This window comes from Lissotriton vulgaris, chromosome 4_1 (assembly GCF_964263255.1).
Source record: "Lissotriton vulgaris chromosome 4_1, aLisVul1.2, whole genome shotgun sequence".
NCBI lineage: Eukaryota > Metazoa > Chordata > Amphibia > Caudata > Salamandridae > Lissotriton > Lissotriton vulgaris.
Window position 1 is genome coordinate 36633718 of NC_141691.1, and position 27662 is coordinate 36661379.

General features: G+C 43.5%; 1 protein-coding gene across 1 annotated transcript in view; it reads left to right on the forward strand.

Annotated features, from left to right (window-relative positions):
* The first annotated feature begins 423 nt into the window (after positions 1 to 423).
* The window catches only part of LOC147718295 (indolethylamine N-methyltransferase-like), a 120223-nt gene continuing 92984 nt past the window's right edge, over positions 424 to 27662 (forward strand). The window contains exons 1-2 of the mRNA XM_086966684.1: positions 424 to 592; positions 22486 to 22693. Coding sequence (XP_086822810.1) covers positions 457 to 592; positions 22486 to 22693 — 344 coding nt within the window. The 5' untranslated portion in view covers positions 424 to 456. The remainder of the gene's footprint in view (positions 593 to 22485; positions 22694 to 27662) is intronic.

Consider the following 27662-nt stretch of genomic DNA (forward strand, 5'->3'; position numbering starts at 1 on the left):
GGGCAAACATTATTGGGATCCACAAACAGCAGATGACATGTACTGTGCTGCTGACTGTTTATGCATAAGCTCGATAGCAAATGGAGCCAGTGGGTGTTTTCCCTTAGTGCCAAGCAAACAGCTGGTGTTTGCCCAGGGCTCCGTTTGAGGATATATTCAGAACCTCATGGACATGTGCATATTTACTCATGTTGTTTGTGTCAAGGTTTAAAGTCTAGTATTCGGAAACAGAAAACAATTGCAAGCAGCCACAGACTAAAAAATAATTGCAGCCCCTAGCTATTGACTCTGAAGGTAATAGTGAATTTTTGTTGAAACTGAAGTTATCTGGATATGAAAACAGAGCTGTCTTCGTTTGTGAATCATTTAAAATTTAGATTTCTGCCTATATAGCTTGAGTACAAGTTGCACAGGAAGAAAGTTGCAGAAGGCTGTGCCTGAGAAATTGTGGCTACCATGAACCTGATGGAATTGCATGACAAGTTTGCTGATCCACAAAAGGTCAAGGAGGCCTATTTCATACAAAAATCTTGCTTTTTTGAGGATATTTTTACCGGAGAGTTTTCAAAGGTCATCAAACTCCTCTCGTCAGGTATGTATCAATCAATCAATCAATCAATCAGGAGTTTGTTAAAGTGCAACTACTCACCCGTAAGGGTCTCAAGGCGCTAGGGGTGGGGGGGGTGCAGGTTCCATTCCATCAAGGAGGGGGTCTGTCGAAGAGCCAGGTTTTGAGGTTTCTTGCGAAGATGGGGAGCAATGTTGTCTGTCTGAGGTGGAGCGGAAGGGCGTTCCATGCTTTGGCTGTGTACTATAAATGTCCCTGCTCAGCCTCAGACAGTCAAAACAACAACACAGGGTCCTGACTCCTAACTCAGCAAGGCTGAGCCAAAGTTAACTAGAAAAACAACATGAAAGCCAACTGTTGGCTTCTCCTTGCACTTAATAATTGAGCAGAAAACAAAGCAAAAAATAATTGCAAGAGAATAAATCTTGATACATTGCTAAAGAAATCAAGCAGGTGGTTTTGCTTTTTTCAAACCCCCAAATCCCCCCCTTTTTGTGTAAATTTTGTCTCAGCATTGGCTTTCGTGTTGTTTTTCCAGATACAGACAGTAGCATTTTCTGTGGTTCTGTTGGCAGCAGATACACTCAGGGGTGTGATACTGTATATTGTATCCAGAATATTGTCTGACATAAACACTGTGTCCGAAGCTTTTGCTGATTCTGCCCCAGCCATAAAATGATGCAAGTTAATGCACATCTGGCAGCAAAGATGTTCCGGCCTGGCCATTCCTAGCCCTGTGTCAAAGACTTGTCACATGAGGGAAATGAATACCTGTGCTCCCTCCTGTAGGTGAATGTAATGTGGCACAGGCCTGTGTGAGGTGTCAGCTCACCTGTTGTTAAGTAGAGTTCACCTAATTTGTGCACAGATATAGCAGGGAACATTAAAGTATGCCCTTTCTGATGGCTGAAGGACTAAAAATACATGTGTTAGCATTGTTTTTGAGTGTCATAAGTCTGTCAATTCCTCTAAACTTTTGCTATGAATTACATTTGCAAATATAAATCAGCTCATATGGTAGTTAGTATTAGAACTAGTTGTAATTTACAACAATTTGACTAGAAAGACTTATGGATTGAGTTAATGTGTAAAGTTAATGAAACAGCATTACAAAAACAGAGAATAATATGTGCAAGTGTGAATAAATTTGAATATGCCATGGCCCTAGAATAGACATTTTAAAAAAGTGTGAGTCATGCAGTCAGGTAACAGTTAGATTAAAATAATAAATTAATTATAACTTCATCCATTGAACACAGAAGTAGTTTCTTCACATAAGCCAGATACACCACAAGGATATTTCTCTTTCACACACCCTCTAAAAACAGGCCAAATAAAGGTAGCTTTAGATGAGCAGGAGCAGAGGCAAACAATATAATGTTGTGATTCCTGATAGGACCAAGCAGCCTGCAACATGATTGGTCATCAGTTAGTCAAGGTTTGTTCTAATTGAATTAACCAGGGTTAGAGGACTGTCCACGTCAATTGCAAAATGTGGGCCAAGTTAAACTCACAGACCCACATAACCATTCACCTACCTACTCAGACACCCACTCACATACCCTTTCACACACTCACAAACACAAACACATTACACACCCAAACAACCACTCACACATCCACACAACTACTCACACACCCATACATCCACTCACACACTCAATGAACAACCCACAAAGCACTCGCACACCCATTTGCAAGCCGACACAGCCACTCAAACACCAAGTCACATACATAGACATTATATATATATATATATATATTCAGAGTTTCTGTTGACATAAATACATTTTGAGGCCAAACACATTTTGCTCATTATTTATTTTTCATATATTTTATTGGCAATATTGCACTAATATGTTATGTGTTTTATGCTACAAGTTGTATTATAAACCACATTTTAAATGCAAATCCCAAGGTAAGGAAATTAAAAACATATTCTAAAATGTGATTTTATATTGTAGTACATTAAAAATACAGGGAGGTTTAACAAGACATATACAAATGAATAAAATAAACTGCAATGTTCACAGTTTAATGTTTTGGTTAATGGGCTCTGCCTTTGCAATGTTCATTTTCTTACACTGGGAGGATCCATCTGTAGAAACATGCGTCAAGGCTGAGCGGGCAAGGGTGAGCTTGTATGGTGTTCTGATTAAAAGTGCTGTCTTTTGAAATAATTATTTTTACCAGCACTTTAAGAACAACGAAAGTCAATGTTTAACTGTATTGCTTGTCTAGGGAAGCTAAATATCTTGTCAATACATTCAGCTCGCTGAATTACAGGAAATAATTCACAGTTAGACTTCTTTAAGTTCAAGAAAACTTTATTGAGGAAAAACAAGGTGTCAATGCAAAATACAAAAGAAAAAGAAACAAGTCATAAGAAAAACGGTAAATAATCAAATCAAAGCGAACATCAAGATCATAAAAAGAAAGTAAATCCAGGGAAAAAGAAATGCAGGTTTTTCGATTAAGCAAAGCATACAATAGTTATAACTGTAGAACAAAGCATAAATATAGAAAACAATATAATAGTGAAGAAAGGAGGAACGTCCAAGGTGTTTAAGGAGGTTTGGGAACCTCTTGCTGGGTAAGCTGTAGCTGAAAGGAACGCTTAGCACAAACATCTAAGTAAAGCGTGACCGGAAGCCACAAATCCAAACGTTTTGTCGCCAGATTAGTAGGGAAAACAAAAGCAGTATCTAGTCTGTGGTTATGGCTCACATTATACCACCATGCTTTAAAGGAGATACATGAAAAATATTTCCAATTAACAGTAATCTGTTGAAAGGCAACAGCTGGCAATACATCAACATTCTATCCGGAAGAGCAGGATAACAATGAAACCATTCAACTTACTGCTGACCTCTTAACTCTAGGACTTCGTCAACTGGTAAAGGGAACCACTCATCAGGCGGGACACACATTAGATGGCCTATTTACCAACAACCCTGATATATGTGTAATCGATACGCTTCCCCTCATATGGTCAGACCATAGGGCTATTATCTTTCGGATACACACCCGGTCTATTAATCATCCCCCCTCCAGGCCACGAACAAGGACAGGGGCTTGTTCCTGGAAGAATGTGGACATTCCTCAGATGTCAGATCTTCTGGCACTATCCCGTCCTATGGGAAGAGGCAACCCTGCTTTATCAGCCTCCGATTTCCAAGATTGGATTCGGAATGCTGCTGATCAAGTGGCCCCGGAGAAGTGTACGACACCCAACCGAACAACTCCGTCGGCGGCCTGGTACACCGAAGAACTTAGGCTCCATCGACAGCACTGTAGGAACCTAGAAAGGCGTTGGAGGAAATTCTATTGCCCCATAGCCAAGTAATCCTATAAGGATGCCCTTGCAGTATATAAAAGGGCGATCACGGCCCGAAAAAGTGCCTTTTTCTCTGCTCAAATAGAGAATGCCAAGAACTCCGCAAGAGAACCGTTTTCAGTTGTCACCACACTGTCTACTCCTCCCACTGGACCCGGGGTTGAACCTTCTCAGACCTTCTGTAATGCTCTGTCAACCTTTTTTACTACCAAGGTGGCAAACATATATTCATCTTTTGAGGAGGACATAAGGAACAAACCCAGAGTCTGTATTAGGGATGAATCAACCTTAGATCATGATTACGATCTTTTTTCTTCTTTTGCCTCCATCACTCAAGACCACATCAGTAGTCTCATTTCCACCATTAAGTCAGGTTCCCCCTTGGACCCTTGCCCTCCCTCTGTGATGGCTAACCTAAGCAAAGTGATCTCACAACCATTTATGGAAATCTGCAACACTGCATTTCAAACTGGTCATTATCCAACCCCATGGAAGAAAGCGGTGGTTAAACCACTCTTGAAAAAACCCTCCCTGGATCCCACAGCTGTGGCCAGCTACAGACCAATTGCGTGTCTCCCCTTTCCGGCCAAAATTTGCGAATCTCTGATGAACAAACAACTCTCAGAGTTCGTCAACACTCACCAACTTCTCGACGACACGCAGTTTGGTTTTAGGAAAGGGCACGGAACCGAGACCGCTTTAATAAAGGCCTCAGATGAGATCAGAGCCATCATGGACCAGGGAGGTGTGGCCGTCCTGATCCTCTTAGATTTGTCTGCGGCCTTTGACACGGTCGACCATGCTATTTTGGTCGACCGTGTCGCAGCCCTGGGGATAAACGGCATGGCCAGGGATCTCATTTCATCTTTCCTGGCCAACCGTACCCAGACAGTGAAGTTGGGTGATTTCTACTCTCCTGTCTCTGCACTCCCCTGTGGAGTCCCACAGGGCTCCTCGCTAAGTCCTACGCTATTTAATATCTATGTAGCGGACTTAGGGAGGATAATAAAGGCCCATGGACTATGACTTACGTCGTACGCAGACGATACCCAACTGGTCCTGGCAATCCACAAGGATGGCCCAGTGGTGGCAGCCAATTTCCAAAAGGCCATGCTTGCGGTTAGCACATGGATGGCCTCCAACTGTCTAAGGCTTAACTCGGATAAAACCGAGATTATGACTTTCAGTAAGCTCTCTCTCCGGAATGGTCCTCCATCTGGTGGCCTGTCCAGCTGGGCTCTCCACCCGCCCCGGTAGAGAAGGTAAGAAATCTGGGGGTTATTTTTGATAGCAAGCTGTCTTTCAGCCTTCATGTCAACAAGGTTGTGTCAGCTGCATTCTTTATCTTAAAGAAAATCAAGAAATTACTGCCCTACCTCCCTACCTCAGCTGGGAAGTCCTTGGTCTCCACCCTAGTCTTTTCAAAAATTGACTATGGAAACGCTCTTTTTTTAAACACTCAGAAACATGTCATAGCGAAACTACAGTCCATACAAAATGCGGCTGCAAGGATTCTTCTTGACATCCCCCATCGCCAGTCCACTACTCTTGCCATTCGTCACCTACATTGGCTAAAAGTAGAGAACCAAATTAAATTTAAGGCCCTCTGCATTGCCTATAAGGCAATACAGGGTGTCGGGCCTAGATTTCTGACAGAAGCGTTTCAGCCGTACATCCCCAAGAGGCAGCTTAGATCTGCCAACACCCACCTTCTCCGAGTGCCTCGCACAAGAACTGTTACATGGGGAGATAGGCGCTTCTTGGTGGCCACACCTAAATTGTGGAATCTGCTGCCGCTGGCGATTAAAACTGCCCCCAATCTGATGAGCTTCCGTAGGCTACTAAAAACATGGTTGTTTAACCAGTAAGCTGCTGTTTGATCACTCTTAGCCCCTTATGCGCCGAGACACCTCCGGGTATTTGTATGCGCAATAAAAATCTCGAAAATAAATAAATAAATAAACAATTCGAACATTGAAAGAGATGTCTTCCCAACAAGAAGAGAGACTACCCAGGAAAATATGAGTGTAAGAGAAAGGAATGCAAGTATGAAAAATTTCATTAATTTGGTTCCAAACTCGCATCCAGAAACCGTGAACAAGTTTGCATGAGAATAGCATATGAAAAAGGGCAGCATGAGGAGAAGAGCAGGTCCAGCATGAATCAGGAATGGTGGAAAATCTCTTACTGAGGCAGATGGTGATAGGAGAAGCCTACCGTAAATGAAAAATAGGGATTGTGTCAGAGTAGCTTCTCTAGAGGATTTACAAATTTTGGTCCAAATATTAGTCCACAGAGAGGTTGGCCAAGAAATGGCAAAGTCACATTCCCATTGTTCCTCTACTTTAGTTTTAGATCTAAGGGGCTCCGTGTGGTGAAGGAATTTGTAAATGGCAGAAGCTTTAGGTGTCGTGCGTAAAAAGGAGTGAAGTTGTGAAGCAGAGGTAGGGGGTGGAGATGGGCTACAGGTATGTGAAAGTCTAGCATATTTGTACAATACTGCTTCTTTCAAGAGAAATTTCTGAGCGGAAGAGGCAGGGAGATGAAAGGACTGGCGAAAGGTGGGGAAAGACAGGAATGAGGAGGTGGAGAATAATTGGGAAACCCAAATTAGTCCCTGCTGTCTCCACGTCTTCCAATAAAAGGGCTTACCATTGATTAGAATGAGTAAATTATGCCAAACGGTGGAATTAAAAAAAGCAGCCAATGTGGTGGCAGGGGGAGGGGGAAATTACAAGAGAAATTTGGCCGTGAATTTGAGTAAGGGGGAAGAGAATGAGGACAGTTTACAAGAGAAGGATAAGTATTCAGGGAAAGAAAAAGGGGAGATTGAGAGGCATTCAATAGTAACCCATAGAGGGCAGTGATCATCATGGTCTTGTAGCCAAAAGGAGGCTTGTCTCAGAAGTAATGCTTTCTGTTAGGCTGGAAAATCTGGAAAGTTGACTTCGCCTTCTAACTTTGAACGCCGTAGTCTGCTGAGAGACATTCGGGGTTTCTTCCCATTCCAAAGAAAGGAAGACAGGATTGAATTAATTTTTTTAAAGAATTTTGAGGGTATGAGTACAGGGATGCTGGATATTCTGTAGAGGACTATAGGGGATAACATCATTTTAATAGTGTCGAGGCGACCCCACCAAGAGAGGTAAAGAGGGTGCCATCTGGATGTTAGAACAGACAATTTCTGGATACATTTGTTCATACATAAGGAAACAGTATCTGAGATTGAGGGGGTAACATGCAGACTTAAACATTTGATGTGGGAAGAGCTCCAGGTAAAATTGGATGCACTGAAGTCGGGTTTGAAGATGAATTTCGTTAGGGGCAGGATTTCACATTTGTCGTTATTAAGTTTATATCCAGAAATGATGGAGTATTCACGGACTACATCGAGAACAGTGGGTATTGACTCAAAGGGGTTGGAGATAAAAAGTAAAATATCATGAGCATAAGCAGCCAACTTAATCTGCGACTGCGATGTATGAAAACCATGGATGTTAGGGTGCTGACGAAGTTTGGAGAGAAAATTCTCTAAAGCAAGGTTAAAAAGAAACAGAGATAAGGGACACCCCTGACGAACACCTCGTCCCAGATCAAAAAAGGAAGAAATTAGATGGTTAGCACAGACTGCTGCGCGAGGGCTGGAGTAAAGGAGGGAGACCAGAGAAATGAATTTGGGACCAAAGCCAAACCATTGAAGGGCCGCAAAAAGATGAATCCATTCGACCCTATCAAAAGCTTTCTCAGCGTCCAACGCAATAGCTGCAAGAGAATGTTGTAAGGGCGGGGACTTTGATAGGACATTAAACAAAAGTCTGGTGTTATCAGTGATGAGGCACCCTTTAACAAAACCTGATTGCTCAACTCCCAACAAATCGGGCAGGAGGAGGTCTAATCTTAATGCAAGTGATTTGGCAAAAATCTTGTAGTCAATATTAACTAAGGAGATGGGCCTGTAATTTTTGCAATGTTTAGCATCTTTCGCTTCTTTGGGGATTAGGCATATGTGAGCATCGGAGAAGGATCCAGAAGATTTACCTAGGGTAAGAAATGTATGTAAAAGGGAATGTAATTTTTAGGAGAAGTTTTGAAAAGTGTAAGTAGAATTCAATCGTAAAGCCATCCGGTCAAGGGGCCTTATCTTTCTGGAGACGTTGAAGTGCAGCAAGCAACTCTTGTTGGGAAATGTGTGCCTCGAGGGAAGTGAGATCAAGAGGAAAATGTTGGGGTTTGTGAATGTTAGAGAAGAACTGGGACAAGGATTCAGGGGAAGGCTGAGTATCAGAGGAGTAAAGAGAATTATAGAAACGGGAAATTTCAGATAAAATGTCAGCATCCTTATGTTGAAGGTTAGAATCAGCGTCATAAATAGACTCAATGTTTAGCTTAATATGTTTTACTTTCAAACAATTGGCTAAAATGTTCCCAGCCTTATTTCTACCCCTATAGAATTTAGCACTGGATTTCTAAAGATAAAGGGAAGCATCCTCTGTGGATTTTTTATTAAAATGCATTTTGGCATCAACCAGGGCTGTCAAACTCTCTTGGGAGTGCAAAGTATAGTAAACATGTTGCAATCTCTTGATCTTCTGAAGGAGGTCACCTGTGAATTTCCGAGCAGCCTTCCATTTTGTGGCTACATGTATTATTACAAAGTCTCTTGCTGAAGCCTTGAAGGCATCCCAGATAGTATGCTAAGAAATGGAGGGGGTGTTGTTAATCTCAAAAATTCGGCAATAAAATCAGTAAATGATGTGGTGAATTTTGGATCTAGTAAAAGAGCGTTAATGAACCGCCATATTTTAGGACCATCTGCCTTGGGGAGAATATCAATAGAAATATAGACAGGAGCATGGTCTGAGAGTAAAAGGGGCCCAATCTCAGCATTAGTCAGAGTCTGGACAATGTTATGAGAAACAAAAATGTAATCAATCCTCGATTGGGAGTGATGGGAAGGTGAGTAAAAAGGGAATTCTGTCATTGTCGGACTACAAATGCGCCAAGCATCGATAAGTTAATGTTGCAAAATGGTCTGAGCAAAAAGTTTATGGGACTTATTTGGGATGAAAGGAATGTTGGAGTGTGTATCAAGAAAAGGGTCGAGGGGCTGATTACAGTCAACTGCCAAAATGAAATTGTCATCCACAAATGTGGTACTATGGGTAGAAAACATGCGCCAGAAGGCAGGGTCACCACCAGTGGGGGCATAAATATTGAGAAGAGAGATTGGTACACCTTTGAAAGACAGTTTGACATGAGTCCATCTACCCTCAATATCCGATTCTTGAGTTAATACAGTATAAGAAAGAGATTTACAACATAAAATTGCAACTCCATTGCGCTTACCATCGCCAGGAGAGTAAAAGACTTCACCCACCCAAGCCTTTTTAAGTTTAGATGATTCTACCTCTAAGGATGAGTTTCCTGCAGAAATGCAATATCCACATTCAGTTTAGCTAAATGAAATAAAATTATTTGTCTCTTAATAGGAGAGTTAACACCCCTAACGTTCCAAGTAACTACTTTCAATGACATGCAAAACAATATAAACAATGATGAAAAAATCGAACAAGTTCAATAAAGAAACCCGGAAACAGAGAACATGTAGAAGAGAAAAAATTGTAAAAAAAAAAGAAGTTGAGTAACATAAACAATGTGGTAAGATACAACACAGCAGAAAAACAAAGTGCAATGGGAAGAAAAGCGTGGGAGTGAAGAAGAAAAGAGGAGAGAGAGATGAGAAAGAGGAAGTCAAAATTAAGAGTGAGAGACCTGAAAAGAGGATAACAAAGAGAAAAACATTAAAGAGATGAGGACATAGGAGAGGGGAAGAAGGAGGAAAAAATGACACCCAGTACCAGAAACAAATGGAGGAGAAACATACTCACGAGGGAGAAGGGAGTGGGGAGACAATCAGGAGCAAAACCAGACATGGAGGGAGGAGTGGATGGAGCCACATGGAACAGGCAAAACATCCGATGTCAGCGAGACGCGCCACCAGGAAAACTACACGGGCGAGAAACGAAATCTAGGGAGACAGGAGGAAAATGTTAGGAGAGTGCGCAAATGAACCAAAAACAAGAAGAATATACGATCAATGACCAAATGCAGTAGGCAAGGCAAGAACATACAAAAAACAATTGCGAAAAGAGAAAAATACTATCATCACTTCAAGGTTGGGAAATAGGTAGAAGCACAAGCACAGTCCGAAAAAAAATGGAATAGTGGACAAAGGAGAACAGAACCAAAGAGAAAAACAAACATGTCAAAAATTTTGAGGGGGGAAGGAAGAAGAAGGACCGGAATGATCCATTTTCGCTGCTTGACAGGAATTTAGAAAGCTCCGGAGGCATGCAGGATCCTCATATGTCGTAGTCTTATTATTGTAAGTGACTTTAAACAGACATGGATGGAAATGTCCGTATCTGGCTCCAATAGAACGAAGAGCAGGTTGCATGTCTAAGAAGGCTTTACGACGAGTCGCTGTGGCTTTAGCGTAATATTGCGCAAAAAACAAGCAGGATCCTGACCAAGTGAGACGAGGAGATGCTCTGGCAGCTGACAGAACTTTCAGGAGATCCGTGTATTCCAAAAAATACATGATGATGCCCCTTGACGCGGTAGAAGTTGAGGAGGGAACTCGACCAAGCCTGTGAGTTCGTTGAATGTTGAGCTCAGTGTCCTCTGGCAAATGCAGAAGTTTGGGAAGAAAGGATTTAAAAAAGGAAATGGGGTCAGACCCCCCACAACCCTCCACCTGGCAGTAGATACGTAAATTATTGGGTCTATTTCGGTTTTCAAGATCCTCAACCTGCTTATGAAGAGAGGAAACCTGCAAGTGCAAATGAGATGCTTTGGTGGATGATTCCTGAAGCGAGGAGACACTCTGTTCCACTGATGTGACTCTTGTATCCATTTGAGACCATTTGTCTGTCAGAAGTTGTAATTTAGAATTGGTTTCCTCCATAAAGGGGCGAAGGGCTCGTATTTCCTCCAACAAGAGCTCGATGGAGATTGGTGATGTAGACTTTGGTGGTGACGGAGGATCTTTCTTTAATCTCTTGGAATTAGCCTTTCCTAAGGGCAGCGCAGAGTGCTCCACTGGAATGGGACAGCTGAGAGGCCTCAAACTTAGCAAATGCCGAAAATAACCTGGAGTTTTTGAAGAAGGAGCCTTTAGAAGCCGCGTTAGGACGCAAGGATGAAATTCTGCCCAGAAGATACTGATTAGCGCTGAAAAGAGTATGTGAGAAGCAAGTCAAAAAGGCCTCTCAACATATGTCACAGTATTGAAAAAGCAGCAGAGGGACGTGAGGATGTGAGGCAAAAAGACAAATCCAATGAAGGATAAAAAGGGTAGTGCCAGGGAACAGTACAAAGGCTGGTCAAGTGATGAGATACTGATGGCCACAGCAAAACAGAGGTGATATTAAAAATAGAAGTAAAATGCCAATGTCCAGGAGTGAGAGATATCATAGACCAGAGCCATGCTGAGTGAAGGTGCAGGTTATAAGAGCAAAAAGTCTACCATGCATTAGAAAAAAATAGTGGGCTGTCAAAAAATGATGTAAGGAACTCCCAAATTTTAAAAAGCAGCTCACTTTGCTTGAAGAACGCAGTGTAGCGGCCCTCATGAGGAAAAAATACTTACAGAAGGCATCAGAAGCTGAGGAGCGCATTTAGTCAGTGCGCACCTCAGACACGTCCAGGAGTTCCAAAATGGCAGCAGCGACCGGCAAGAGCCGCGGCCGAAACTCTTGTCGATGTAAAAGCCGTTGCGATGGTCTCAGGGACTCTGAATCAGTCTCGAGACATGTCTGCAGCCTTCCAATATCCAAGCCTCCTGTCAGAACGGAAAAAGGAGGACGCGAACCGCTAATTCTCAGCGGTAGTAACGGAGAGCTCACATCAGCGCCGCCATGTACAACGGCCACCAAGCCACGCCCCCCACAGTTAGACTTCTATTCAGTGAAATAACAGCTTTGAAAAGACTCACAAATAACATGAATATATTAGTTACAAAATGTTCTCAAGTGAAAGTTGATATATTTGGCTTTTTTAAAATGTTTTACCAAAAAGATGTACTTATTTATAAACTACAATTCGGGCTTGATTTAGATATCGGCGGATGGGTTACTCCATCACAACAGGGACAGATCATCTTTCCACCAAAATATAATTCTCGTAATATCCCATGGGATTTAGATTTTGGCAGATGGCATATGCGACCCCGTTGTGATGGGGTAACCTGTCCACCGATATCTTATTCAGTAACTTAGAATTTTGTGCAGTAGAATGCAGTGACTTAATGTGTCTAATATGTAATAGGAAAACAATATGTTTGAAAAAGATGTTTTTCAAATGTAATTTTTGGAAAAGATGGATTGAAAAACATTGTTATCACTTGCCACCGTGTGCAAATGATATTCTTTTGTCTTTCAACTTTTACCCTTTATATTCATGCTGGTTGCTGATACTGTCTGTAGAAGAGTAGGGTCTGCTTCTTATTGTTACACCCACTTTTTGCTGTGATTCTCTGTTTTTTCGACTTTAGTGTGGCTGTGGACCTGCTAATCAGGCCCACAGCCCAGCTGTTCTCTTTATAAATTGATACCATGTACTTTAGGTACATACCAGAATGGTTACTGGGTCACCCTTGTGAGCCCCTGTATAGTGTACCATAGGTACCCAGGGCATAGGTGTACCCTAGGCCTACCAGGGGCTGCAGCATGTATTGTGCCACCGCTGGTTTGCCTAACAAACTGACACCACAGGTCTGTTCACACAGAAGGTGTAAGGTGCTGTAATCACCCCTTACTTAGATATAGTATACCTATATCTATATATACATATAGACACATATACACCTATAAGTAACTCCTATGGCAGGCCTTAACAATCCTGGAGGCAGAGTGCTTGGTTTTATGTGAGAGGCACCCTAGCATGAGCTGACCCCCTCTGCAGATTTCGGAACCATCTCCTAATAGCTGTTCTATGATATAGCCATAACACATACTCTTAAGTGCATTATAATCCTCGCGATTAATGCTAACTTTGGTTTGGCTTTATTAAAACACGTTGTGTATGGTGTCAACCACGTTGGAATACTACCCCCACGCCCGTCCTGGCAGTGGGGGTAGCATTCCACCCTACTAGAGGGAGAAAACATGTAGTTACTGGTTTACCCGGTTAAAGTTAAGCAGAGCCTCAGCTTCACAAAATGGATACTGCTGCCATAGACACAAGTCTGCCCTCCTGCTGCTGAACGAAACCCCAGCAGGAGAGGCCTGGACAATAGGTTTCCTGCCTAGGGAGGTGTTCCCAATACAGGCTCTTTGTGTATTGGGGCAGGGAGGGCTGCATTCAGTGAATGCTTTCCAGACACTGCCTAGGGCACACTAGGTGCTCCATGCATTTCCCAGTTCAAACCAGCTGGCGTGAAACTGGACACAACCCCCACCCCAGGTCCACCCATAGGTAGGACCTTAAAGTTAGTCCAACCGCTAAACTTAGTATATGTATAGGAAGCCCAGTCCCTAGGACTTTAGATTACCCTGGACGAAACTCTGAAATATATATCGTGGATCTTCGACATTCCATTTTGACTGGAAGACGGAAGACATCTCCCTTGTGGTCAAGGAGTGACCACCCTGTTCAAACAGGCACCAAAAGCATCTTTGCCAGTCTTCAATTTTAAGGCTCCTGCCAAATCCTGAAGGATTTAGGATATAGAATTCCAGACATCTCTGACCCCGACCTTTGCTCACAGCAAAGCTGAACCCGCAGCGGACACGAGAGACACGGGACCGGAACTCCTGGACATCCTGCATTTTGCTATCTGCATCAACTTCTCAAGGTTTCCTGATGTTGTGCATTGGGGCGCTCGAAGCCCCAGACCCAAGCACCTTTTGCATTCAAGCACAGAGATCCCCACTCCACAATTGGCCTGTGGGCTCGCTTTGCACATTTCCACTTGACACATCTTTGCTGTTCCTAGTCCATTGGCTAGTGAGCCCCCAAGAAGACAACCCTTTACTTAAAGTTGCTTTCCTGGTTGCTCCAGGCTTGCTCCAACTTCCCTGCAAAGGAGAAGTTCCACAGACCTTGATGGTCTGCACCGAAGCCCATCTTGACATCCTGTGTGGATTGTGTTTGCCAAGGCTTGTTGGGTCCAATCCGGATACCGACACTGCAGTCAACTAGATCCTTTATGGTAAAACTAGAATCCAGCTCCTAGTTGTCATCGACACCTCCTGGTCCTCGTGGCTGAAAAGACAAACTTCACGTTGTCACCTGAAATCACCCAACTGGCAAGTGGCCCAGACTCTGTCCCTTCTGCTTTCAGGTTCTACAGATCTTCAATCCATCCTTGAATTCACCAGGACACTTTTCCTCTGGTCGCCTGCAGTACTTCTTTGCAGATCTCCATTGAAATCGACAACAAAAACGGACACCAAAAGAGACCTATGCACCTGGCTTCCGTGGGTGATGTAACACAAGTACTCTGGTAGTCTTGAGGGTAATGGCCCTCCGAGTGTCTTGTCTAAAAGTGTTCCATCATAGTTCATTCCGAAGTGTCCTTAAATTGTAACTTTCTAACTTGTTTGTTCCCCATAGAAATTCAATGGTAACCTGCCGCTGTGTTTAGACGATGCACGTGTCTCCCGTGGGCCTCCTACATCCTAACCTTTGGTTGTTTAGAGTAGCCTCAGCAATTCCACAGGACCCAGGCCTGCTTTCTAATTCTCACGTGGTTCTTATACCACTATTTTAGTATATGGTTTGTGAGGCCCCTAGGGGAAAACGGATACTGTGCAACTTATTGTATGCTAATTAAGTAACTTGTATTGTACTTTTACCTCTGACCTCATAAAGAGTGCAGAGGGGTTGTGTTCAGAATAAATACATATATATTTGATATATACCTTGTGTGGTGTGCTTTCATTTGGAACTCAAGGGATGATAATTGGTAAAACAACTCGCTTAATTCGCTCTCCGAAGTCTTAGCCTGAAGACTTCTCGCCACTGCCACCCCTAGGATAGCTTTCTATAAGGTTGACTTTACAACCACCATCAATAAGGGTCGAGTAGACTGGTGCAAGGTGCCCACTAGAACTACTAGACATCATATGCCAGGCTAACGTCTCACATTGGTGTGCAGTGGATGGGATAAGAGCTTGCTGTTGTTTTACCAATTATTCTTGAGAATATCATTTGAAAAATCACATCAAGGTACCTGTAGGTACATATGAATCAAGTCTTATAATACATACGTTCTACTGAACTTAGCAGTTGTAGGTGGTAAGGGCTTAGCACACCCTGACTACAACTTCTAGGAAAACAAGTAGTGTAGGTAGTGCAAACACCACATTTCACTAGTCATGACCTTAGGGCAGGAGCTAGTGGCTCGGTGCCAGATGTCAGCCAAGTGCAGACACCTAAGTATGACACCTTCTCATTCTAAGATTTGAGAGGACTGTGTGTCACAAGAAAATTAAGACAAGGACAGAGTTCAACCACCCAACACCTCATAGATATACTGGTGGCAGATGACTTAGCAAAAGCATCAAATCCAGGTAGTGGAGAGTGGGGCCATCCATCATCAGAGGAGGATCCTAGTGGGGCTCCCCGCCAGGACTCTGAAGAGGATGAGGATGAAGACCAGGGACTGGTTGAAGAACCAGACCAGGGAGAACCAGGACTAACTGGAGATGGAGATGGCCATGAGGGTCACTCCTTCAGTCCCCCAGATAGGCCTACTGGTGGACCCAGAAGACAGGGATCTAACTCAGGTGAATCTCACCATTCTGGCTCATCAATAGGGTCAACTGCCTCATCTCACAGGAGGAGAACATCCCCTCAGAGAAGAGAGCATGTAGCTAGAATGAAAGAAGTCAAGCTAGGATCAGGAGGCAAGAACTTGCCCTGGCCAAATAGACCCTGGCTTTTGAAAGATAGAGAAAAATGTGTGGGCTAGAGCCCACTGATGGCAGCAATATCCCTAGTGGTAGGGATAGGTCTTATGACCATAGAAACCTAAAAAAGATTGTCCCTCCCTAGCGGATTGGGGATGACATCCACAAGTGGATAATTGCTTTGGAGAGGGCCTGCAAAGTACAGCAGGTACCCCAGAGTGAGTGGGCAGAAATCTTGTGGCTCTCCTTTGCAGACAAAGGAAGAGACAAGCTCCTCACTGTTAGAGAAGAGGATGCTGACAACTACACTGTCCTGAAGAGTGCTCTAATCGATGGGTTTGGCCTAACCACTGAACGGTATAGGTTGCTGTTCAGAGATACCCAAAATACACAGACTCAGGACTGGACAGATTTTGTAGATTGCGCTACTAAGGCTGTGGAAGGTTGGTTACTGGGCAGTAAAGTAAGTGACTATACAGGATTGTATAACCTTATAATGAGAGAACAGATTCTTAATAATTGTCAGAACCAGTTATGACTCTGATTTGACCTCTCCACAAGAATTAGGAAAGAGGGCAGACAAATGGGTCAGAACCAGGGTGAAGCAGAAGGTACGGAACCAAGGTGGTGACCAGAAGAAGCAAGACCAAAAGGGTGGGGAGAAAGCAAAAGACCAGAAGTTTTCTCAAGGTCCCCCAAAAGCTTCTAATTGGGGGGGGGCGTTCCCAACAAAGTAAAGAGAAAGAAGGCCTGCAGACAAGTTTTGCAGAAGGCCAAAAAAACCATGGTGCAAAGTTTGTAAAAGTAATACTCACTGTACCAGTGACTGCACCAAAAAGGAGACAGCTCCAGCCACCATTGCCCCTAAGGCAGCAGTTCCCCCCTAGTCCAGCTCCAAGTGGTGGTTCTCAACAGAAGGGTGTAGTAGGGTGTAGTAGGGTTAACCCTGGAACTGAGATGGACTCTGGCCTAGTCAGAGCATCAACTGAAGCTGTTTTGATCTGTGATGGAGGCATGGATATGTCCTTCACTGTGAATACCAATAGCTTGGGCAAGTTAAGACAAACTCCTTTAGTCAATGAAAAAAAGGCTCAGGCCTACAGTGACACAGGGGCTACTGTCACCATGGTGATACCTGACTTTGTGGACCCTGGACAGATCATACTAGGTGAAACTTACCTAGTAACCAGTGCTAGCAATGTCACTACTGCACACAGTATGGCAGTTGTGAATTTCTCCTGGGGAGTGGTAACTAGCCTTAAGAAGTCTATTGTTAGTTCAGACCTCCCTGTAGAATGTTTGCTTGGCAATGAACTAGAGACTTCAGCTTGGTCTTAAGTGGAGTTTAGGACACATGTAGAAATGTTGGGTATATCAGCACATGTTCTTGCTGTGACCAGATCACAGGTCAAAAATTGCAACACTGAACAGGCACTAGTTGCCTTCCAGGAAAAGGAGCAGTAGGGTTAAGGCGGTGCCTTCCCCCCTGCCTCAGGATGAGGATCAGCCTCCAGAGGAAGCTGATTGTGATCCCCAAGAAGGAACTGTCCTAGAAGAGCTTGAGCCTGATCAGGTTGAGTTTCTTGGGACAGGGGGACCTTCCAGGGCAGATCTGAGGCAGGTGCAGTTGGATTGCCCTTCTCTTGTAACCCCTCAGACAGCAAGCTGCTACTGAGGCTGCAGGTCATGCTAGTGGAAGCCATAAAGTTTACTGGGATGAAGGGCTCCTGTATTCAGAGGGTAGAGACCCCATACCTGGTGCTTCCAGGAAGTTGGTCATACCTTTGGCATTCAGTGGCTTCCTTTTGACACTAGCCCATGATATTCCCCTTGCAGGACATCTTGGCCAAACCAAAACTTGGGACAAGCTTGTTCCAAATTTCCACTGGCCCCACATGTCAGAAGACACCACAGAATTGTGTCACTCATGTGCAACCTGCCAAGCCAGTGGCAAAGCAGGGAGAACTACAAAGACCCCCTTATACCACTACATGTGGTGGGGGTTCCATTTGAAAGAGTTGGGATAGACATTGTTGTACCAATGGATCCAAAACAGCCTCTGGGCACAGGTTTATTCTGGTGGTAGTGGATCATGCCACCAGATACCCAGAAGCTATTCCCCTTCGGACCACTATAGCACCTGTTGTGGCTAGAGCCCTCCTGGGAGTTTTCTCAAGAGTGGGTTTCCCTAAGGAGGTTGTATCAGATAGAGGTGCAAACTTCATGTCTAGTTCCTCGAATGCAATGTGGAAGGAGTGTGGAGTGAACTACAAGTTCACCACACCCTATCACCCACAGTGCAATGGTCCAGTTGAAAGATTCAACAAGACCTTAAAGGGTATGATCAAGGGTCTCCCAGAAAAGCTAAGGCGGAGATGGGATATCATGCTACCCTGCCTTTTGTTTGCTTATAGAGAGGTCCCACAGACGGGGGTTGGCAACAGCCCTTTTGAACTTCTGTTTGGGCATCCTGTAAGAGGACCCCTTAGTCTGGTGAAGGAAGGATGGGAGTTACCTCTCAAACTTCCCAAGCAGACATTGTGGACTATGTACTTGGTCTCCGCTCCAGGATGGCTGAGAATATGAAAAATGGACCAAAAACCTTGAGGCAAGTCAGGAATTGCAAAAGGCCTGGCATGACCAAAAGTCTGTACTGACTGTTTACCAGCCAGGACAGAAAGTGTGGGCGTTGGAGCCAGTGGCCCCAGCAGCTCTCCAAGACAAGTGGAGTGGACCTCACACTATTGTTGAAAAGAAGGGAGAAGATACTCTGATGATGGTTCAGTTGATGGTGTAGCCTTGGCACGCAGCCTCACTGACCAACAGCAGAGTGCCTGCAGACAAGTTTTGCAGGCATTCAGACATATGTTTTCACTGACTCCAAGTCAGAATACCTGGTGCACCCATGCAGCGGACACTGGGGACAGTCTGCCTGTTAAAAATAAGATTTACAGGCAACCTGATCATGTCAGGGACTGTATCAGGACAGAAGTCCAGAAAATGTTGGAATAGGGAGTGATTGAGCCCTTAAAGAGCCCTTGGGCCAGTTCAGTAGTCCTTGTGCCAACACCTCACACCGAGGGTGGTAAGAGAGAGGTGAGGTTTTGTGTAGACTACAGAGGTATCAATGCTGTCACCAGGACAGAATCCCATCCAATACCCAGAGCAGATGAGCTGTTGTACAAAAGGGGGTGGTGATGGACGAAGCATCTGAACAAATCAAACATTCACACCCAGTCAACAGATCTGGGTTTAATCCATCACTGTTCTTTAGCCCATTCTGCCACCCCAGTTCATACATGGCCATATGCAAATCATTCTGACCCCGTGGTTCATGGTAACAGTCCAGCCCGAACCGCCAGCCATGTCTTCCCTGGACTGGATTCAAGCTTCCTAGGACCGGTTTCTGGCATTACAGCCGTCTTCAGCCAGGCTTGCTTGAGTCCAGTGGCAAAGTGAGCAAGGGACTCACATTTGAGCATACCATGCAACTTATGGCGAACAAAGCGGTTCAAAAGCAATGGTGTCACTCAGTGCTCTTACTCCTACCCTGTCATTGCTCCTGCCCAGTCACCAATCCTGCTCCTGCCCCATCACTCCTCCTGCCTAGTCACTGCTCCAGCTCCGTCTCTGCTCCTGCCCCATCACTGCTCCTGTCCAGTCACCTCTCCTGCTTATGCTTGGTCACTGCTCCTACCCATGCCCCATCACCGCTACTGCTCTATCACCACTTCTGCTCCTCCATGTCATTGCTCCTCCCCATCACTTCTCCTGCTCCATCACTTATCCTGCCCTATCACTGCTCCTGCTCATGGCAGGGCACCGCCCTGGCACCTGTCCCATCACTGTGCCTACACCATCATCACTACTACTACTGCCCCATCACTGCTCCTGCTCATGCCCAGTCACCACTCCTACCCATTCACTGCTCCTGCTCATTTACTGTCACTGCTCCTGCCTCACCACTGCTCCTACTCTGTCACTGCTCCTTCCCTACACGCCCCATCACTGCTCCTGTTTCTGCCCATGCCTGGTCAGCGCTTCTGCCCCTTCACTGCTCCTACCCAATTACCGCTCCTGCCCTGTCTCCCCTCCTCCCCCATCGCTGCACCTGCTCCTGCCCGGTCACTGCTCCTGCCCCATCACTGTACTCGTCCCATCACTTCTCCTGCAGCATCACTCCTCCTGGCCCAACACAACAAGCTAAAACATAAAAACATATTTATTATTAATAAAAAAGGGGAAAACAAATGCATTTACCAATGCTTGTTTCACCAGTAACTCCAAAAGCCATCTGAACATCTCCAGTTCTCCTCCCACTTCAACTGCATAATGGACAGTTAGTAACTCACCTAGCAGAAGACACTCAGTCCGAAATGTAGTAAGATTTGGTGCAGTGCAGTCTCTTCCATCCTCCTGGCTTCTTACTCAATTCTCAATAGGTGCCACTTCTCTCTAGAACCGTCCTTAAGGATCCATCAAGGAGAGGAAGCCAGAGACTGGGAGGTAGAAGTCAGAGCTAGGGAGGTGGTAGTCAAGTCTAGTCGGAGCCTGAGCAGTGGAAGTCAGGGCCTGGGCAGTGGAAGTCCAAGTCTGGGAGGTGGAATTCCAAGCCTGGGAGGTGGAATTCCAAGCCTGGGAGGTGGAAGTCTGAGCTTGGGAGGTGGAATTCCAAGGCTGGGAGGTAGAAGTCGGAGCCTGGGAGGTGAAAGTCAAACCCTGGAAGGTAGAATTCAGAGCCTGGGAGGTAGAAGGGATTTAGAGCCTGGAAAGTAGAAATCAAGTTCAGTCCAAGCATGAGAGGTGAAATTCAGTGCCTGAGAGGTAGAATTCAGAGCATGAGAGGTGGAATTCAAGGCCTGGCAGGTAGAAGTTAGACCCTGGGTGGTGAAAGTCAGAGCTTAGGAGGTGGAAGTCAGAGCCTGGAAGGTAGAAGTCAAGTTTAGTCTGAGCTTGAGAGGTAGTAGTCAGAGACTGGGAGGTGGAAGTCAGAGCCTGGGAGGTGGAAGTCTGAGCCTGGGAGTTGGAAGTCAGAGCCTGGGAGGTGGAAATAAAAGCCTGGGAGATGGAAGTCAAGTCTAGTCTGAGCCTCTGAGTTTGAAGTTCTAGCCTGGTGGACAGAAGCCAGAGCCAGGGAGGTGGAAGTCACAGCCTGCCTTGAAGACATGCAGTCTAGTGTAGATAAGCCTACTAACTGACATTGCAACAATTTATGCTTCATCTTTTGTGATTTACAGAGCTCAGTATTAGTGCAATCCTGGTGTCCTGTAAAAGTTTAAGTTCTGCAGGCACATGTGTTGTTTGTCAGTTTCAGTTCGTCTCTCAGCCACGATTTTGGCTGCAGCTTTTGAAGATTGTAAAAGTGACTTAATCAAATGATGCAAAAAGGCCTGAGCTGCTGAATGAGTGCTCTTGTTGAAATTTCAGCCATAGCTGGGGTTCCAGTGAGTCCTCATTGTGGCTTGCAGCTTAAAGCATCTATTTATAAAGCCCCTGCTTGTTCAAGGATTAGTTGGTTAGGCTGAATTCCAGCCAGATTTGGGCTGCTCAGCCATGCTTTGGAAAGAGCGAAACAACACAATAGCACACAAAGAAAGGTAAAGCAACCAAGAGAAGAGGGAGAAAGAAAAGATAAAGAAACAGGAAGGAGGAAATGGACAAGAGAAGCAAAGGTAGAGGGTGAGGGAAAAACAGGAAACATATCTCAGAAGAATAAACATTGTTTGCTTAATGTTTTATGACAGCACCACATCACTGTGGATACATATGCTCATAGACAGTGGAAGAATGACTAAGAATTGAGATTGGAAAGTGGTCGCTAATTCTCCTTAACAAAGATGGCTACTCTGGGCCTTATTTACGAAAAGTGTTGCATTGCTGCGATAAAGCAGAGAAGTAACACTTCTCAGTGCGCCCTCCTTGCAACACCAACGATACGTCATTTTTACTGTATGACGCATCATGTCAGCAATGAATGAAAAAAAATACGCATTGCTGGAGTTGTGTCGGAAGCGTGACACAACTCCAGCAATGTTCCCTTCACATGAGGCAAGCCCCATGTGAAAGGGCCTGCATCAGTCTTATTCCAGGCATGAGGCAGGCGTAAGATATTGACACAGTAGCATCCTAGATGTGGTGTACTGAACTATTATAGATTTCAATGCGCCACTCTGCATATATTATACCTGATGCAGGTGTAATATATCCCAGGGGTTTATGAAGTGATGCATCTGCCTAGCTGTGCCCCTTTGTAAATATGGCACTACGTGGGGCATTAGGTACACCATCGCAGCATCACAAAAAGTGACGCAACAGCGGTGTAAATATGATGCAAGGGTTCCTAAATAAGCCTCTCTATCTATAAAAGAGGTGCAGCGACTTAAGAGAGGGTCCCCCAAATTTGTGCCACGGTTAAGGGGTAAAGAGATAGATTTTCAACTTCCGGATGCTGCAGCTAATCCCAAATGAGAGTCTATAGGTTCTTCACCCTAAGCCAAATCTGAGGAGTTTTGGAAGGTCAAATCAGAGCATGAGAGCAGATGTGACTGACTCATGTGACTTGTGGAGACTACAAATTGAAATATATATTGATAATGATGAGCAAAATTGATATGTCCATTTATTATTAACACATGTAACACATTATTGGAAATATTTCTAAACAGGTGATGTTAAAGGTGACACCCTGATTGGACTTACCTGTGGTCCTTATATCTACTACACTCTCCCAGTCTGTGAGTATTTCAACGAGATCACCTTTGGCTGCTCAGATGACAAATCCATTCAGGAGGTACAGAAATGGCTGAAGAATGAACCGGGTGCCATAGACTGGAGTGACGCAATAACGAAAATCTGTGAGCTTAAGGGAAGTGGGTAAGGATCCAGCACTCTAATAAACCAGTCCTACTTACTTTATCAATTCAGACTTTCATCTTAAACCTCTTAGAAAGAATGTGAATGCCCAATAGGAGAGTATAAGAAAATGAAAGTATTGAAATCACTGACCAGATAGAATGAAAATCTTCTTTGCAATATACCTGATCATACGTTATACCCATATATATATATATATGTGTATGTATATATATATATATCTGTATATTTCCTACTGGCGGTTGCCAGTAGGTATATATAGTTAGGACCTAGTTACCATAGGAAATTCCGAACATTCTATTAGGAATAACTTTGGCGCCGATTGAGGGATCTGCCTGTAATTTTCCCTAAAATTTCCTCGCTGCGCTCCGCTCTTTCCCTGAAAGATTCGGGGGGATTTGTCAATCGGGGGCTGAGAAAAAAGGGGGTCCCAAAACATGTTTTCCCCATGGTAATTTCCATTCTGACAAGGCTACAGCTCGAACGGCTGAACGGAATTACAATAGATTTGGCAAAATTGTAGGGACTGGTATGCAGCAGTGCCTTTTGTATGCTTGGTGTAAATCCCTATAGTAGTTTGTGAGAAAATTGAATTTGAAATTTTTCAAATGGCATTTTCTATGGGACCTTTAGACAAGGCTACAGCCCGAACGGCTGAACGGAATTACACCAAACTTGGCAAAATGGCAGGGACAGGTATGCAGTAGTGCCTTTTCTATATTTGGTGAAAATCCCTCCAGTAGTTGTTGAGAATTTGGATTTGAGTAAATTATATATCTATATGGGCTCATTGTACACGCACCGTACGCGTACGGTATGCATACCGTACGTGTACGTGCGCGTACCCTTACGTGCGCGAGCGAGTTTCTGATTGGCTGGCAGTCGACTGTCAGTATTCCAAACTATCCAAACCAGGAAGTGTTGGCCACCATCATGTTTTTCTGGAGAACTGAGGCACAAGAGAGCCCAAAACAAGAGTGGAAAACACGAACAGGGGGCAGGGTAGAGAACCCCCAACCCTCTAGTCCTTCTCAGGGGGTCCTAAAAGTACCCCCCAAGGGCAAATAAAAAATAACAACAAAAAAAAAAAATTGCGGGGTACGCGCACCGTACGAGTACGGTACACGTACCGTGCACGTACCCAGCAATTTTAAAAAAACTTGGTGGTCCTTCTGGGACTCCCTGAGAAGGGCTTGGGGGTCAGGGGGTCTCAATCCTGCCCCCTTTTTGCGTTTTCCACTCTTGTTTTGTGCTCTCTTGTGCCTCACTTCTCCTGAGAAACAAGATGGCTGCTCAGGTGGTCCCAGAAGGATAATAACATATATAAACGTTATCCGCTAATAGGATTAGCATTTACAAAACCTTTGAAATTTATTGAAAAAAATATAGGTTTCATGCCTGATATAGTTAGGAATTAGCATTTAAAAAACCTTGCAAATTCACTGAAAAAACCAAAGGTTTCAAGCCTTATATAGTTAGGAATTAGCATTTTAAAAACCTTGCAAAATCACTTAAAAAACCATAGGTTTCGGGCCTTATATAGTTAGGAATTAGCATTTAAAAAACCATGCAAATTCACTTAAAAAAACCATAGGTTTCATGCCTTATATAGTTAGGAATTAGCATTTAAAAAAACATTGAAATTGCTCCTATACAGTTAGTTGTACTAACTATACTTCGGGCACCCGCAATCCACTGCTGATGATGTCACAAAATACATCATTCATGACATGGTCAGTGACATCACTGATGACATCTCAAATGACATCACTGATGACATCACTGATGACATCTCATTTGACATCACTGATCACATCACTGATGATATCATTCATGTGATAACACGATGCACCTCCTCACACTCTAATATAACCTTTGATACACCCAGTGTTAAATACAGACTACCATTCTTGAAACCATTGACACACCAATACCAGTTACTACATACGCACTCACTGATTCCTAGGTCTACACACAGATTCACTCATTCACCCATAGAATTACTCATACATACAGTCACTCATCAAAACAACACTATCATATGCACTCAAACACCTATACAGACACTCACACACTGCCACTCATCCATGGAGTTACTCACACACCTAGTCAGTCATGCAAAGAATCAATCACACTTCCATTTCCTCAACTATACAGTTATACATACAACACCTTACTTATTCAAACATATACTAACACATACATAGTCTCTTATACAATCACTGATACAAGTACACAATGATCCATACAGCCACTCTCACATTCACTGGCTCTCATGTATAGTCATTTATATATGCCAACTCTCACATGCACTGTGTTTTACATATGTACTTACTTGGACATGTAGCACTGAGATATCCATTCACTCACCAACACACCCATGCACACAGTCAACCACCCATTTAGCTGTTTCTACATGCACTCTTGAACTCATACACCTAGTGAATCAACTGCTCACACATCTATGCACAGAGTCACACACCTCCCAGCCACCCACACACACACTCAGTCTCCCATTCAAATACTTGGGCAACCAATCAATAACCCATATAGCCATTCATATAGCTACTGATCAACACATGCAGCAGCTTACACAACAACAGACATACTGATGCACACATTCAGACAGTTTAGTCACTAGCCCATGCATTTAGTAAGACACATTTAATCACTAACTCATACAGTCAGTCACGCGCCTACTAAATCCTCCATCCAGACACTTATACATCCACTCATTCTTCAATATGTAAAACATATTTAAACTTTACAGAAACACACAGTCACTGGATGATGTCATCAGTGATGTCATCAGTGATGTCAAATGAGATGTCATCAGTGATGACATCAGTGATGTCATTTGAGATGTCATCAGTGATGTCATCAGTGATGTCACTGACCATGTCAAGAATGATGTAATATGTGACATCATCAGCAGTGGATTGTGGGTGCACGAAATATAGTTAGTACAACTATCTATATAGGAGCAATTTCAATGGTTTTGTATGAGTGAAATGTCCAGCTAACTATAACACCCCTAAACATTTTAGTTTTTTGAGTGAATTTCAAAGGTTTTTTAAATGCTAATTCCTAACTATATAAGGCATGAAACCTATGTTTTTTTCAGTGAATTTGCAATGTTTTTTAAATGCTAATTCCTAACTATGTAAGGCCGGAAACCTATGGCTTTTTCAGTGAATTTGCAAGGTTTATTAAATGTTATTTCTTAACTATAACCTGTGTGAAACCTATGTTTTTTTTCTGGGAATTTACACAATTTTAAAATGCTAATTTTTAACTATGTTGTGTGTGAAAGTGATGATTTTCTAGTGAATTTCCAATATTTTTAAATTGCTCATTTGTAAATCATAATTTATTTATAAATTTACTTTTCATCACACTGCCTTTGTATATTGTAATACATTGACTGTATTATTTATGATTTACATAAAGTTGAACAGTATGCTCTACCTCTTCAAACCACTTGTAAACAGTCAAATTTGTTTATATATGTTGTTGTGTTTTTTCAAGGGTGCGCACCTCGTGATTTAAAAAAAAAAATTGGGGGCTGCAGGCAGAGGGACAGATGGTGCAGTCAGTGAAAAGATGGTGCAGAGAGAGGGTGAAATAGTTCAAGCAGAGACACAGATAGTGCAAGCAGACACAGACATGGTGCGAGACTGCAGGCAGAGAATGGAAAGATTTAACATGGTAGCGCTGTGTAATACTCACCAGCAGTCATATCTCAATAGGCCTCTGTAGATGCACATGAGAGGGTGCAGGCAGTGGGAGAGGGTTGGTGGAGACAGAAAATGAGATATTGCAGGCAGAGAGTAAACTGGTACAATCAGAGGATAGATGGTGTAGGGCTGTAGGCAGAGGGACAGATGGTGCAGTCAGTGAAAAGATGCTGCAGAGAGAGGGTGAAATGGTTCAAGCAGAGACACAGATAGTGCAAGCAGACACAGACATGGTGCGAGACTACAGGCAGAGAAGGGAAAGATTTAACATGGTAGCGTGTGTAATACATGCCAGCAATCATTTCTTAATAGGCCTCTGCAGGTGCACATGAGAGGGTGCAGGCAGTGGGAGAGGGTTGGTGCAGACAGAAAATGAGATATTGCAGGCAGAGAGTAAACTTGTACAATCAGAGGATAGATGGTTCAGGGCTGCAGGCAGAGGCACAGATGGTGCAGCCAGTGAATTGGTGTTTTTCTGAAAATTAAATATGTTTTATATATGTATATCTCAATGTTGATGAAAGAAGAAATAGGTATATAAGTGTCTAAATGGCTGATTATTTGGTGAAAAATGATTGTATAACTGACTGATTAAGTGTATCCTAGTGAATACATGGGTTAGTAAGTAATGTTTAAATATATACATTTCTGTATCAGTCTCTCACTTTGTGTATAAGTGGCTACATGTGTTGGTGATTAGCTACATGAGTGATACATGAGTGTCTATATAGGTAATTGTTTGATTGAGTATCAGTAGGAGTGTCTAGTGTCTGTATACTTTGTTGGGAGGTGTTAGGTAGTGCATAGATGTATGAATGAGTGCCTTACTGCTTGTATGTGTTGAAGGCAGCATGTGTTCAGGACTGTAAGGGTGGACGAGTGTGTGTGGTGAGTAGATACATGAGTTTCTATATAGGTTATTATTTGTTTTTTTGACTGTATGTGTGGATGAGTGTGTGTATGGGTGTGTTAGTGAATGAATGACTGTCTCAATAGTGTATTTATGAGTAAGTACATATGTTTTAAACTAGTACATATGAGTTGTGTGTGAGTAACTCTTTGGATGAGTGTCGGTGTGTAACGGGAAGACCAGGATGTATCAGTTTATGAGTACATATGATGAGTGAGTACATGTATGAGTGACTGTATAGGACTGTTGATGAATGAGTGGATGTGTGTATAGATCTAGGAATTAATAAATAGGGGGCCTATTAGGATGGCGGACGGACCTG